At 32.9% G+C, this 13731-nt stretch overlaps 1 protein-coding gene across 1 annotated transcript in view; it reads right to left on the reverse strand.

Annotated features, from left to right (window-relative positions):
- Window positions 1-3911: 3911 nt before the first annotated feature.
- The window catches only part of LOC118072429 (protein artichoke-like), a 56732-nt gene continuing 46912 nt past the window's right edge, over window positions 3912-13731 (reverse strand). Inside the window, exons 2-5 of the mRNA XM_035092302.1 lie at window positions 10091-10424; window positions 6475-9570; window positions 6036-6373; window positions 3912-4874 (exon numbers count right to left, since the gene is read on the reverse strand). Coding sequence (XP_034948193.1) covers window positions 4299-4874; window positions 6036-6373; window positions 6475-9570; window positions 10091-10361 — 4281 coding nt within the window. The 5' untranslated portion in view covers window positions 10362-10424 and the 3' untranslated portion in view covers window positions 3912-4298. The remainder of the gene's footprint in view (window positions 4875-6035; window positions 6374-6474; window positions 9571-10090; window positions 10425-13731) is intronic.

Consider the following 13731-nt stretch of genomic DNA (forward strand, 5'->3'; position numbering starts at 1 on the left):
TCTTTAACTAGGAAGCCACCAGTTTGGAGAGGTCACAAAGTCGAGAGTCCGTGAGGGTTGATGCTACCTTGCTCCCGTCCAGAGACTGATACTCTGTTCGAGTGATAATATTTGTTTGGGTCGCAATCGTGAGGCGAAAAAATCTTAAGTTGAATGTGACAGATTTTTAAAACTGTTTTTTACTTATTTACATTTCAAATTAAGTGCAAGCTTGTCGAAGCTTGAGCTTTTAGAACAACATTTACACTTAAGTATTGCACTTCTCCAGTTTTTTTTTTTTTAAATAGGGGCAAAAGTGTATCAGATATGTTGAATATTAATGAAAATTAATTCTGAATCAAAATAATAAATAAGTATAACAGGAAATGTATATTCATTTTGCTGTCTTGTTATTTATTCCACTTGTTTTTTCCAAGAATTAATTAAATATTATGCACCAAGAGAAAATATTATTTTAAATATAAGATGATATTCTTAAGAGAGTGATTTAATTTATTATAATTTCTACTTTTTCCAAGATAAAATTTAAATATAAATCCATGTTGTTTTTGTACACAGGAGCTTTTTCTTAAGTGATTTATTATGAATAAACAAAATAACAACTAAAAAATTCAGAGTAAGTTAAATATTTAAATGAAATTTAGCTTTTAATTTTCAATTATAATTCTCTCATCTAATGTTTCATCAAATGCATCAAGATCTCTTTACAGTTTTTCCTTTAAAAACTATGCTATAAAAAATATTGATTTCACGTCAAAAACAATTTCATTCTAAATAAACAATATCATGTTCATGCAATAATCCTCTTAATTGCAATTATTCAGTCAATCTTGGAACTTATAACCAAAGATGTAATCCAATACTTAATAGATCTCCACCCACTGTCATCAATGAGATTGTTTCATAACTCCAGCTACAAAAAAAAATTTGATCATCAAACCAACAAAACAATTCATGAAATATAGCAAATATATCGATCAATCATAAAAACATAATTACTATTTTTAAATCTTATCACTAAAAGTAGAATTATCAAACATATTTACAGACGTAATTAGCCCCATTATTCATAAAAAGTTACAACATTTGATTCTGTAATAATTCGTATAAATTATTTACTGCACAGAATATATCTTTATTATTACCCTTGCCGCCCTTCTATTATCACGACATCCCTGGAGCACCCAACACTCTCTTTCCCTTCCACCCCTCTCTCAAGTGGTTAAAGCAATGGCTACAATACTATGATGCATATTTCATACCTTCAAGCTCATTGTTCTTCCTCTTGTTCCTGTTTCTACTACGAACCTTCGTCTCTCGTTATACCATTCCATTACCACGAGCTAGCAACGTTTCTCTCGTTTTTGTCACTCCAATGAATTGCTTACTCCTCCTACTTTCATTTTATTTTTATCATTTCACCATTGAGTAATTCATTTTGTGAATTATCGATTATCGTTGCTGGCAATTATCAACTCACTGCTGACTTTCATGTTATTATGGAACATTTGAAACAATGTGATAAGTAATATTTATTGAACTCAAAATACATTTAAAAGTTCATTACATCTTCTTTTCTATGAAAAAATTAATTAAATTACTTTATGTAACTATAAGTATTAAAAGCTCACTAGATAGCTTCAATTTATTTCAAATATGCCAAGAATTTAAATGTGTTCAGCACTTGAAGAAAATATTGGTAACTGTTGAAACTGGAGCTGAATCAAAAATTGCTGTTTTCAGAGTTTAATTAAGTAGCTTTCTTTCATAACCTCAATCACTGAATTTCTAATGATAATAACTAATTTTAAAGTGATTTTAATTTATCAAGAAATAAGTGGAAGTAAAAAAAAGTATCACAATTAATTAAAAAGCAATTATTTATCACTGATGGAAAGCTTTGATGTTGTTAAAAAAATTTATGCATTCTTATCACCTGTAATTAACTCTACAAAAGTACAAGAAAAGATGCTGAGCAAAGTGTAGTAGAGTTCTTGAGAACATAAATAAAAAGATTGAGAAAATAAATAACGTTACTGAATCAATGATAAATGCAAGATTTTTTAAGCCGTATAATTAAGGACTGTAGAGTGATTTCTTCCTCTATTTGGGATAGTTAACAAGAAGGTTAGTAATTTCCCATCAATTATGCAGATTCGTATCTCTAACTAGTGGTTGTCAATGGCGCATGCTCACGCACAACGAGGGTACCGTTGAAAATCGTGCCTTTGGTTGATTAAATCGCATTGATTGCATCGTTGTTCGTTGGATTCTATTGTCTTCCACTGTCCAGCAGATTATTCCTTTTCGATTTTCCGCGTGCAATTACTGGATGGACAAATTCGATTCGAACAGTAATTGGTGTTAAAGTACTTCCCATATTTTTTCATAAATAGTTGAGAATAATAAAATATGCAATACTCGTTTTCATTATACCAGAATTTTTATCAAACATTACAAGAGTTCAGTTGGGCAAGAATAAAATGTTGAGAATTCAAGAGAAATGAGCTGTGATATTCAGACGATTTATTTTCAATGAAATGAAATTTCATTATCAAGATTGTTTTTTAATTGACAGTATTTTTTTTCAATAAAATTTTTTAATTTTCAGTTAAATATTTTAATTAATTAGTTTTCAGAAATTAATTTTTTTCTACACTAAATTTCGATTTTATATTAACCTTAAATATTTTTTTTAAAATAAACTATGGAACATTAAATTTGACAAACATGGATGAATTGAATTTTAACAATGGTTATGTTTAGAGTGAGTGATTAATTTAAAACGCAGATAAATTGATATTTTAATGAGAATCGATTTCGTGTCAAAAATTTTAGCTTCAAGACATGGTAAGTTTCCATCATCAGCTTTTGCTGATTCATTTTATATTTATTTAGGATATTTTTAGTCATTTATTCTGTAATTATCATTCAATTCTGAAAACGACATGACATAAGTAACATCTGGAGTAAAATTTATGGAACTTTGGACAGGATAAAAATAGGAAGAGAAAAAAAGATTTATATTAAAAAAGAATTGCAGTTTTATTACAGTGCTACGTGAATATAATACACGATGTGTAGCTTTCGTGATACAGTTTTATTCGCTGTTTAGAATTAATTTAGCCCCAATACCAAAGTTAGTTGACGAACATTCGATTGATAGTCTATTTACCGACTTAGTAATGTTTGTTATAGTACAGGTCTGGGGAAATATGTAAAATTGTACATGATATCATACTCGAAAATTACTGGTCATATGCGTGGTATTATGTAGCAGTAGAGCTTGCAGCCTGTCTGATGGTTTTGTAATTTAATATGTATCACACACCTGGTATTACCACACCGCCAAACAGTCGTTGTGGTCTTCCACAATTGCTAAGAGTTATAATTTACAATTGTTTCAATTTTCGGGTAATTGTTTACAATAAGGGAAGCAAGAAATCATGATTACTATTGGCTTTGCAAACCATAATAAAACTGATAAATGATCACGATAAATTACTTGAAAGAAATTAAATCCAGTTAAATAGACATTTGATTTTTCTTTTACGTTGCATACCAAAATTTGATTGAATCAGGTAGTATTACAAGTACTTTAATTATTGAACAAATTAATCTGACATCTACATGAGATTATTGGCATTATACATCACATAAAGGAAAATAAATGAATTTTTAACAATATAAATTAGCTTAAAAATTGTATCAGACGATATACTGAATAATTGAGCATCATAATTAATGGTTGAGCGTTAAATCCTATTTTGCATTTAAAATTTCACTATTTAATTTCCGTTGTTTAGTTAATGAACAAAATTACCAAAAGATTATTAAATATTTATTTTAAAAGACAATTGAATAAAACTAATGATTAATTTATCATTCAATCTTATCTTGTTTCCGTTAAAATAAATAATTACCATTTCTAAATTATCAACTCTGACGAGTTTTAGCACTTAAAATATATGTAAAAAATTTCTAAAAAAATTTTTAAGTTCAATTTTCTCCTATCTTCTTTCACTTTATAATCACAATAATGAATTTATCGTTTTTATTTCTCTTAAACAAATAATATATTTGTGAATAGATTAAATAATTCACAAATAGATAGACACACACTTAAGGTGTTTGTTTTATTTGCACAGAGTCTAATATGATAATCATTTTACACATGTATTGTCCAAAGAAGGAAGTGGAGGGCAACGTGATTTTCCAGCGTATATAATAGAGGTTCTGGTGAATTAAACGTTCGTGATCGCGCTGGCCGTGTCACCACCAGAACCACTAACTTGACGCTATACATTAAGGTTCGTACTACCCTGCACGTTGTTAATAAAACCTTGATGTTGAGCTTCTTGATTAGCAGCAGCTCGTGCTGCATTACCGGCCTCACCACTTTGGATGCTAAAGTGTCGATAAGATATATATTCTGGAGGCACAGGCTGTTGATCGCGTTTCACCGCCTCTCTCTGTTTCTTGACTTTTAAATAGCCAAGAACGGAAACGAGGAGTATGAAAACAACAAAACCCATACAACAGCCAACAATTAGGCCTAATCTCCTTGTGAGAATATTTGTTACACCGCTAGCATCACTCATGGGAGCACCATCACTACTAACAACTATTGCATTTGGTACTTCAAGTGTCTTCGCTTCAGCACATCTACTTGTCGCTGAGTCTACCATCTCAGGTAATGATGTTGCTTCGTATACGTCGTCCCGCGACGCATTCAATTGGTTGATTACGTTACTCTCCTCAACACTTGTCAGCCAATTTCCCAAACCCACTACGCAAATCAAGTATCTCGTATTGGAAAATAACTTGGTGAGCCTCAACGATCGAGCATTTGGACCCAATATCCATCCTAGTGCCTGAAACATAATGCATTCAATGACATTGAGCTCTGATTATTGACTGGAATAATGGATAGATAGTGTCATGCTTTATATCATACTATAAGTCTACTATCATCAAGCCTAGCACAATTTTGGTCTGCACGAAATATGTCACCTTAGTGTTGCGTGACCTGACATCTGATTTGAAGGAGAATAGAAGGAAACTTATTTGAGAATTATATAGATCATAAATTAGTTCAATATCAGGTGATAGTAAAGTGCAGTCATACGGGTGGTATAACACACTTCCTTCTTTTAATGAAAAAAAAATTCATAACGTGCTTTGTTGATAAATATTATTAACTTGGTAAAGAGTGCATGAAAAAAATTGATTCAGGAAGATTAATAAACTTTTTTTGGTTGTCATATCAGAGATATTTGTATAGTTGAAAAATATTTTATATTTAGATCAAATAATGTCTTTTAATAATGGAAAAAATAAACTCGATAACTTGTTTGAAGCAGAAGATAAGTAAAAAATTCTAATATTTTTCAAGTATTGATCTTTTTGTGATAAAAAAAATTGAGTTTTAATAAACGTGAAAGCATTTTGAAGTTATTAGTTTGTAGTTTTTTATATTTAACTTTTAAAAATTATTCATTTATTATTTTTTTTTCATAAAAACGTATGAAAAATCATTAGAAAGTCCTTAAATTATTAGTCAACTTTTAAAGTATTTATGAAATATAAAAAGCAAATGACTAACTAACTTGAAGAAAATACTTTGAAGCTAATTTCTTTTGCTTTTTCAAAGTATTTTTCCTCAATTAGCATATGATTTTCTGAAATGAGACATCAGTAAAAAAGTTCTTTTTAATTTTACATCTTTTTAACTGTTGAAGAAGTAAGCTTAAAAAAAATTATAAAAGTATCTCTTTTTTATGGTTAAAATAATCAAATTTATCGTTTGTCTCTCCATTTTTTTTAACAGAAAATCTTTTTTTAAAAAACTCAGAAGACTAAAAAGTATTAAAATATTCAAACTTTTATAATGTTTCACAAATAAAAATTCTCTCACAAAAAAAAAGACTCGACGGAGTAAAAAAATTCTTATCAAAGAAGCAATTCTCCAAGGATTTAACTGAACATATTTTTTTCTAAGAAACAATCATGAAACAAAGTGTGAAAATACGAACCTCTTCAGGGTTGTCTAGAGTTTTATAAGCGACTTTATAACCATGTACCCCGCTATGATTGCGGCTTTGCCAAGATACAAGCATGGAGAACGGTTGGATATCGTGAATAGCCAGCTTTAGAACAAGCGGTGTTGAACAAAAGGCATGAGGGTCGAGATCTAGGAAAACGAGACCACGAAGCTCAGGGGGTTGCTCACACCGCAATAGTCCACCCTCTACATCATTGACTCCCATCCCACTGCTTCTATGACGTCCAACACCACCACCAACAAGTTTCTGGTGGTCTCTTAGCCATTCCCAGAGCTCCTGAGATTCACAACCGCAGTGAAGAGGATTCTCTGTTAACAAAGTCATTTAAAAGCTTGTTGACGGTCCCAATGCAAAGATAGAGAATGTACTATTGCATTTATCTCAAGATAATAAAGCTTTTATTACCCACCTTCTGCTCGAAGACTTCGAATTTGTGTCTCTAGGGGACGAAATGCATTCAATGGCAAGTTCGCCAAATAATTCCGACTAAGATCGAGTATACGAAGTTTCTTGAGAGGCTTGAATGCATCTGGTGATATGGACGATATCTTGTTGTCGTAAAGGTGAAGCTCAGCTAGATTGCCCAGGTACTGAAATGTATTTTTTCCTATCGTGCTTATTTGATTGTACGAAAGGTCAAGTATCTGAAGAGACTTTAAGTCCATTGGGAAATCTTCCAACTCTTTCAAACGATTGTGTGTAAGATTCAAAAGTTTCAAATGTTCTAATCCCTTCATTCTTTCTTGTGGCACTAGCTCTAGTGCATTGGCACTTAGATCAAGTGTTAACAATTTTGGTAATCCACGAAATGCACTTGGTGATATACGTGATATTAAATTTCTGCCCATGAAGAGATGTAAAAGAGCTGGAAAAGCTTCAAAATCTTGACTTGTGACAATAGTCAAATTTGTACCAGATATATGAATCTCTTGGAGAGATGGATACCTTGCCTCTGAACTAAATTCGTGGATTCTTGTTAGTGGATTGGCAGTCATGTTCAACCATCCGAGACTTGGAATATTTTGAGCAGATAATGCTACACTGGGTATTTGGCGAAATTTGTTTCCCGCTAATTCAACCTTGCGCAGTTGAGTAGCATGAGCGAAGAAGTTAGCAGGGAGGGCAGTGAGATGATTGTAACTGAGATCGATGGATAATAATTTAGAGAAGTTGGCTGCTGCAAATCCTGATAAAGACATTATAAAGTTTCCACGAAGATCTAATTCACGAAGATTTGTCAATCCACTTAGTCTTGAAACGTCGACATGTAATACAACATTGTTCGCCAATGACAGAAATTCGATAGAAGTTGCATTGATAAATACTTCATAAGGTATGTCTTGAAAACGATTACCATCAAGTTTGACTTCTCGTAAAGATTCCAAACCCAAAAATAATATCCCGGGAAGTGAGCGTAATAAATTATTTCCAAGAAGTAATTTTATAAGATTTTTATTTTTCGAGAAAATATCACCAGGAATTCGATGTATTTGAGCTGACTCCATAGATAATTGTTGGAGTGATGGCAAACCATCAAGCGACTCACTATTAATTTGGCTAAAATTATTGTTGGAAATACGGAGCACTCGTAATCCTGGAATATCAAGACGGTCTAATGCAGTAGCTGTTAAGTGGTTATATTCTAAATTAAGCTCATAAAGATTATTAAGTCCTCTGAATGCTCCTTGTTCAATCACACTAACTGTACAATTTCTCAAGTTCAATGTCCGTATAGGTAGTCCTTCTTGAAAGATAGTATTATGGAGAATATTCAAGTGATTATTTGCCAGGTCGAGAATGCGAAGACGCTTGAGGGCTGTAAGAGCATAAGGATCAAAACGCCTTAGACCATTATCCTGTAGGTAGAGTTCCTCAAGCTCATGTAATTCAGAAAAGGTCTTTACTGTGACATGACTTAATCGATTCATGCTCAACTCGAGAAATTTAAGTGCTTGCATTGGCTGAAATGCAGTGTCTTCAATGCGTGAAATAGAATTGTTCGTGAGATATAGTCTTTCAACGAGAAGTAAATCACGAAATAGCGGCGCTTGAAGTCTAGTTAATCTGTTATGACCTAACCACATGATCCTGACTGATGCTTGGCCGCGCAATGAATCATTATGAAGTACACCAAGTCCATTATTGTCCAATTGAATGGAAACAAGAGAACTTCCACCAACTCCTCCATTTTGTCCCACATCACTTGATACTTGAAACACATCCCCGAGAACTGCTAATAAGTTGCCTTGTAAATTGACATGCTGCAAGCTGTGAAGTGATCTCAGAGCTCCCGTCTCCATGTCTGTGATTGCATTATTCTGGAGATGTAATTCCAGAAGTGAAGGTAGAGGCGCAAACACGCCTCGTCGAACCTCAGTAATTTGATTGTCCTGCAAACGTAGCTCTCTCAGTTGTTTCGCTTTGGCAAAAGTACCCACCTCGAGTTCGCGAATGTTATTACCGTCCAATGAAAGAGTTGAAAGGTTTTCGCAATGCTCAAGAAAATCACGAGGCACCTTGGAGATGTAATTCCCACTAAGATGAAGTTGGGCCAACTGGCTAAGAGTAGCTAGACCACGTGAGTCTATTCGTCTAATAGCATTCTGTTGTAGATACACAACTGAAAGGCTAATACTTCCAGAAAAAGTATCAGCTGGTATTTCAAGAATATTATTTTCTGCTAGAAATAATTCTTTTAGTTCAGGCAAATTTGCAAAAACTCCTTTTATATAATGTATATGATTATGACTAAGATCAATTGATCTTAGTTTCTTATTGGCACGGAATATGGCAATGTCTAAAAAGACGATTTTATTATGACTCAAGTCAATGGATTCAAGGTGAGTCAGTGAAATAAAAGCATCTGGATCCACTGATTCAATAGCATTGTAGTAAAGGGAAAGAGTCTTCAATGCTGGACTACAACGAAAGCAATTTAATGGAATTTTTTCAAAGTTATTACTGCTTAAATCCAAAAAATTGAGCGCATCTAGACGTGAGTATCCATCTTCAGGTAATTGAGATACTTCATTCCAAGCTAACCGCAATGATGTTAGACGTTCTAATCTCCTGAGTGCTGTCATTGGGAATATCCTAATTTTATTTTCAGCTAAATCAAGATCAGTGAGAGTAGCTTCTAGTCCAGCGAATGCATACTCTGATATCTTGCTTATTTGATTACCCTTGAGGTTTAGCTTGATCAAAGATAGGCCAAAAAAACTGTAACTAGGGAGCTCGTGAATGTGATTGACTTCGAGATCTAGTGCATTAAGATGGGTTAGCACAGCAAGAGCTTTCTGTGGCACTTGTTGAAGTCGTCCAGATACGAGACCAAGTGATTCAAGACTTTGGCTGAGTTTCACGAATGCATCCTCATTTATTTCACGAATACTTGAGTGGGATATTTGTAGATGTCGTATCTGTGTTCCAGAAGGAAATACTGTTGCCTTGAGCTCCTCTATTTTACGATCCAGCTCGTAGATGCTCAATGACTGCACCACTGCTTCTGAATAAATAAAAAAATAATCAAATGTATATTTTTGAGTTTATTTTTCTATTGAGAAAATATATTCGATACAGACCAATTATTTATTGTACAAATATATACATAGATGTGAATGAGTATGCGTATGTGTGTGTGAGTGTGTAGTTATAGATATACTGAACATCCCTCAAGATATGACGGTAATTAAGTTTAGAGAAGCACAGTGTGCGAGATTGAAATTGAAATATGCCGCTAGCGAGATTACATCAATCATTCCGCTGCAGCTCGCACCGCAGCACACTTTGCTAGGGTTACGTGACGTCACCGACTACTTAAATCCAGGTCAACTTTTATTTTTACTTAGCTTGAATGACGACTTTAGCGACCAGGTCATCAGCTTTCACGTTCGCAGGTCACGAACTCGCCAATCATGTACCTTCTCTCTCTTTCTCTCAACTTTATTCTCTTTTCATGTGTCTCTAAAGACTACTATCCAAGTCTGATCGATATTAAATATATATATTTTTCACTTTTTACGTACCTTCGGAGCCAGCAACACTAAGAACTCCACTTAATGCAAGCCTCAAAGAATCTTCAGTAGCACCAGCACATTCAAGGAAAAGTCCATCTTCAAAATTATAACATGGACATCCTGGTATTGTCTCAGGTGGTGGACACTGAGTACCTTTAGCTTCTCGTAGCACCATCTGATCTGCTAAAATAACTAAATAAATGATCCTAATGATATTTGTCCATTGTCCACCAGGATCACGCCACTTTCGTCTGGTTCGTGGCCAAGTTATCCACATCATCGTATTGCTTTCGTCCACAATTGTAGCATCCTTCCCTCGATATTTATCCTTCCCACGAGGGATCTAAAACACACATGGAAATCTCGTTAGGAAAAATCCCATTGGATTACCGAGTCTAGGGTATTAAAAGCATTTATACTAAAATAACTAGATTGGTAAAGATGTGAATGGTCAAAGTATATAACAAATAGTTCCATAAATATACATAACAAATAAATTTTCAGTAAAGTTATATTTTTACCAGTTGTACCAAATTCGCATTCGACTGCTACATTAATTCTGTCGAATGTGAACTTAATCTCGTTCGCGTTAGGAGAAGCTTAAATCTTGATAGCTCAGTTAATGCTCTATCGAGAGACACAGGTACCATATACTGAGCAAATCCACTGTACATGGTTTGATAGTTAATGCAACAAAGTTCCACACGTGGAGCACCAATGCATTTAGATCAAAATGCTTTAACGATTGGGGATATGAGGTTTGGTGTAAATCAAAGCAACTATATCGATCCAATTGGCGGCTGGTCACAAGCTCCATTGTACTATCTAGACCCACAACGCAATTCAATTTTCTCAGTAACAGTGCGCAGTACAGCATACTATGCCACATGAGAATTAAATCGTTCTTGGTCTTCCACAAACGTTTGACCACTGTGCCACTAATTAAATGTACTTGTATAAAAATTTAAAAAAAATTTTTAAAACCCCCAATTTAAAGAACGTTAGAAAGAAGTTTTGTGTAAATTTTCTTCATTCTTTTGTGTGAAGGTCTTAGTCATAAGAGACCTGAAGTTGTGAAGCAGGGGGAGAGAAACCTTTGCATTTTCTAGCTTCGAAGGTGCCGCCATCCGGCTGCTGTTGCTTGGGTATTTGAATAAGGTCGACGATGGTAATGAGAATGCAAATGGCAGCACGCCAACTTAAGCTTTGTGCGAGTGCTATAACGTAGAACAAAAGCATCATCAGGCTTCAGTTCTTTTATTGCCGTCAAAGTAATAGGAATCTACAGTGTAAATATTTTTCGACCAAATATACATATTTAAATAAATATACCATTACTTTTCATATTTAAATGAGCCTTTGGAAAATAATATAAAGAACAAGCAAATGAATTTTTTTAGATGAAAAAAATTTTCTAAATCGACTGTAGTTACTTCAATTCGAACTCTTGCGAATCGACTCATTTTTACGTATGTCGACACGCAAGCTTATTCTCACGCAAGCTTCTACACTTAGTTTTATAAAACCTCAAGGTTTATATACGAATGTAATGTAGATTGAAATTTTTATTCGTCCTTTTAGAGAAGTTAGTACACATTCAGTAACTTGTATATTGTTCTCACTATCCTGGCCTTACTTTATTTTATGTAGATGCTAACCGACAGTTGCTGCCGAACGTCAACGACATTAGAATGAGTAATGCCGACAACACGAAATCGAGCAGGAAGCGCGAGGAAGCGGAAGTGCCTTTCGTGCGATACGGGACTCTGCAGCTCTAGCTCGAAATTCTCGTCGATGTTAACGGCATTTGTGGACTATATCGGGGCAATAAATTTTCCCAAAAGCCAACAGCGATATCTCTCCGAGTTGTAGGATGAGACCAAAGAAGAGAAGAAACAAAAGTTTAGCTGAAGACATGTGACCACCTTTCCTATAGTTTTATACTTGTCAGTTTTATCTCCCAATTCCCTCAGCATCCTCCTCTATGTAAGCACTAACTTCATACTGTGACGAACTTGTACGTAAACTAATAAATTTTTTTCAACTCATTGCAATTTAATGGAATTGTTTACTTCTTTTTTTTTTTCGTCTGAGACAACAAAAATTGATTGAAAAAATAATCAGATAGTAATTGTCTTTTTTTGATTAAAGTTTTTTTCTACAATGAGTACCGTGCATTATTGTTTTTAGATAATCAAGAATGACAATTTTTAACACAAATATCGAAGCTTGTTTTGTCTTGTTTATCTTCCGAAAGTGTAGAAGTGTGTATATCTATGACATCAATCTTGACACGCACGCGTGCTGATTGTTAATAGGGTATTCAGGGACAAAATTAAATAGATTTACAGAGATCTATAATTTTTTGTTATTTTTTAGATCTACTTAAATGTAATAAACCAAAGAAAATTCGATTTGCGTAGATCGGTGTATAGATATGATCTATACAAATTAATGTACATCAACGAGATCTTTGTCGATCTTGATGATAAAAAAATTAATGCATCTATAAAGTAGATCTAACTATGCCAAAAAAGATCTATGTAGATTTATTTTATTTTTGAACGAGATGAAAAAAATTATTTCACTCATTTTTTAAAATAAATATTAATAAAACTTAATAACCAAGGTATTAATAAATATTTTATTATTAAACATTTTAAACGATGAATTAAAATTTTTGTTAGTTTCAAATATTTTAAATGGTAAGATAAGAATTAAACGAAGGAATTATCTGTTTAATTGTTCAACAAGTTCTTAAAATATTTGTTGTATAAAAATAATATTAATTATCCATACAAAGTTTCAAGTTGACTCAAGTAAAAATTAAAAAAGCTCTTTAAAAAAACTACAATCGCGAAAAGAAGGAATTTAGAATGATTTCACTATCAATAAATCTGGTATTTACGAAGCTATTTAAAGGGTAATAAAAAATTCTATTAAAAAAAATATCTAATGTTTACAAGCACTTTATTATCACCATTATTTACAATCACATTTGAAATTTAATGTTACTTTGCTCAGATCTTAATTAAAAAATAAAATTGTTTCCCGTTCATTACATTAGTTGAAACAGAGAAAAAATTACCATGAAATGTAAAAAAGAAATTAGCTATTACTGCTAAAGTAACCGCCAGTGGAGTATACAAGTTGTACTTTATCGCATTTGAAATCTAAATAGAAGGAAGCTATTTAAGAGAATTTTTTAAAAGGCATGAGTAGGGCAAAAGGTCAAAAGAAATAGCACGATTGAAAACACATTTTTCCAGTGATTCATCTTTTATTACACCAGAATAAGCTTACAGAAGAATTATGGAGAAATAGGTAATCTTCAGCTCCATTAACGCTTTGCATATTATACATACACATGCCATTCTTTTCAATAATGTCATTCTGTTTTTACACTCAATTAATTTTATTCATGATAAGATTTTAGTGGGTTTGAATAAATGTACATACATATTCAGTACAGTAGCATAGGTTAAGCTGTGATAATTAAAAAGAAAAATAAAAGAAACTTATAATTTAAGACAATCTTTCTGAATGAACTAAAGTTGGACATTGTCTTGGTTAAGAATTCGTCGCCCAACGTTATTACGTTTTTCGCTTCCTTTGAATTTAAGCTTTTTATTTTGCTCGACATCGTCTTA

Source organism: Chelonus insularis, unplaced genomic scaffold, assembly GCF_013357705.1.
Source record: "Chelonus insularis isolate UGA/USDA-ARS -01 unplaced genomic scaffold, ASM1335770v1 contig_93_pilon, whole genome shotgun sequence".
NCBI lineage: Eukaryota > Metazoa > Arthropoda > Insecta > Hymenoptera > Braconidae > Chelonus > Chelonus insularis.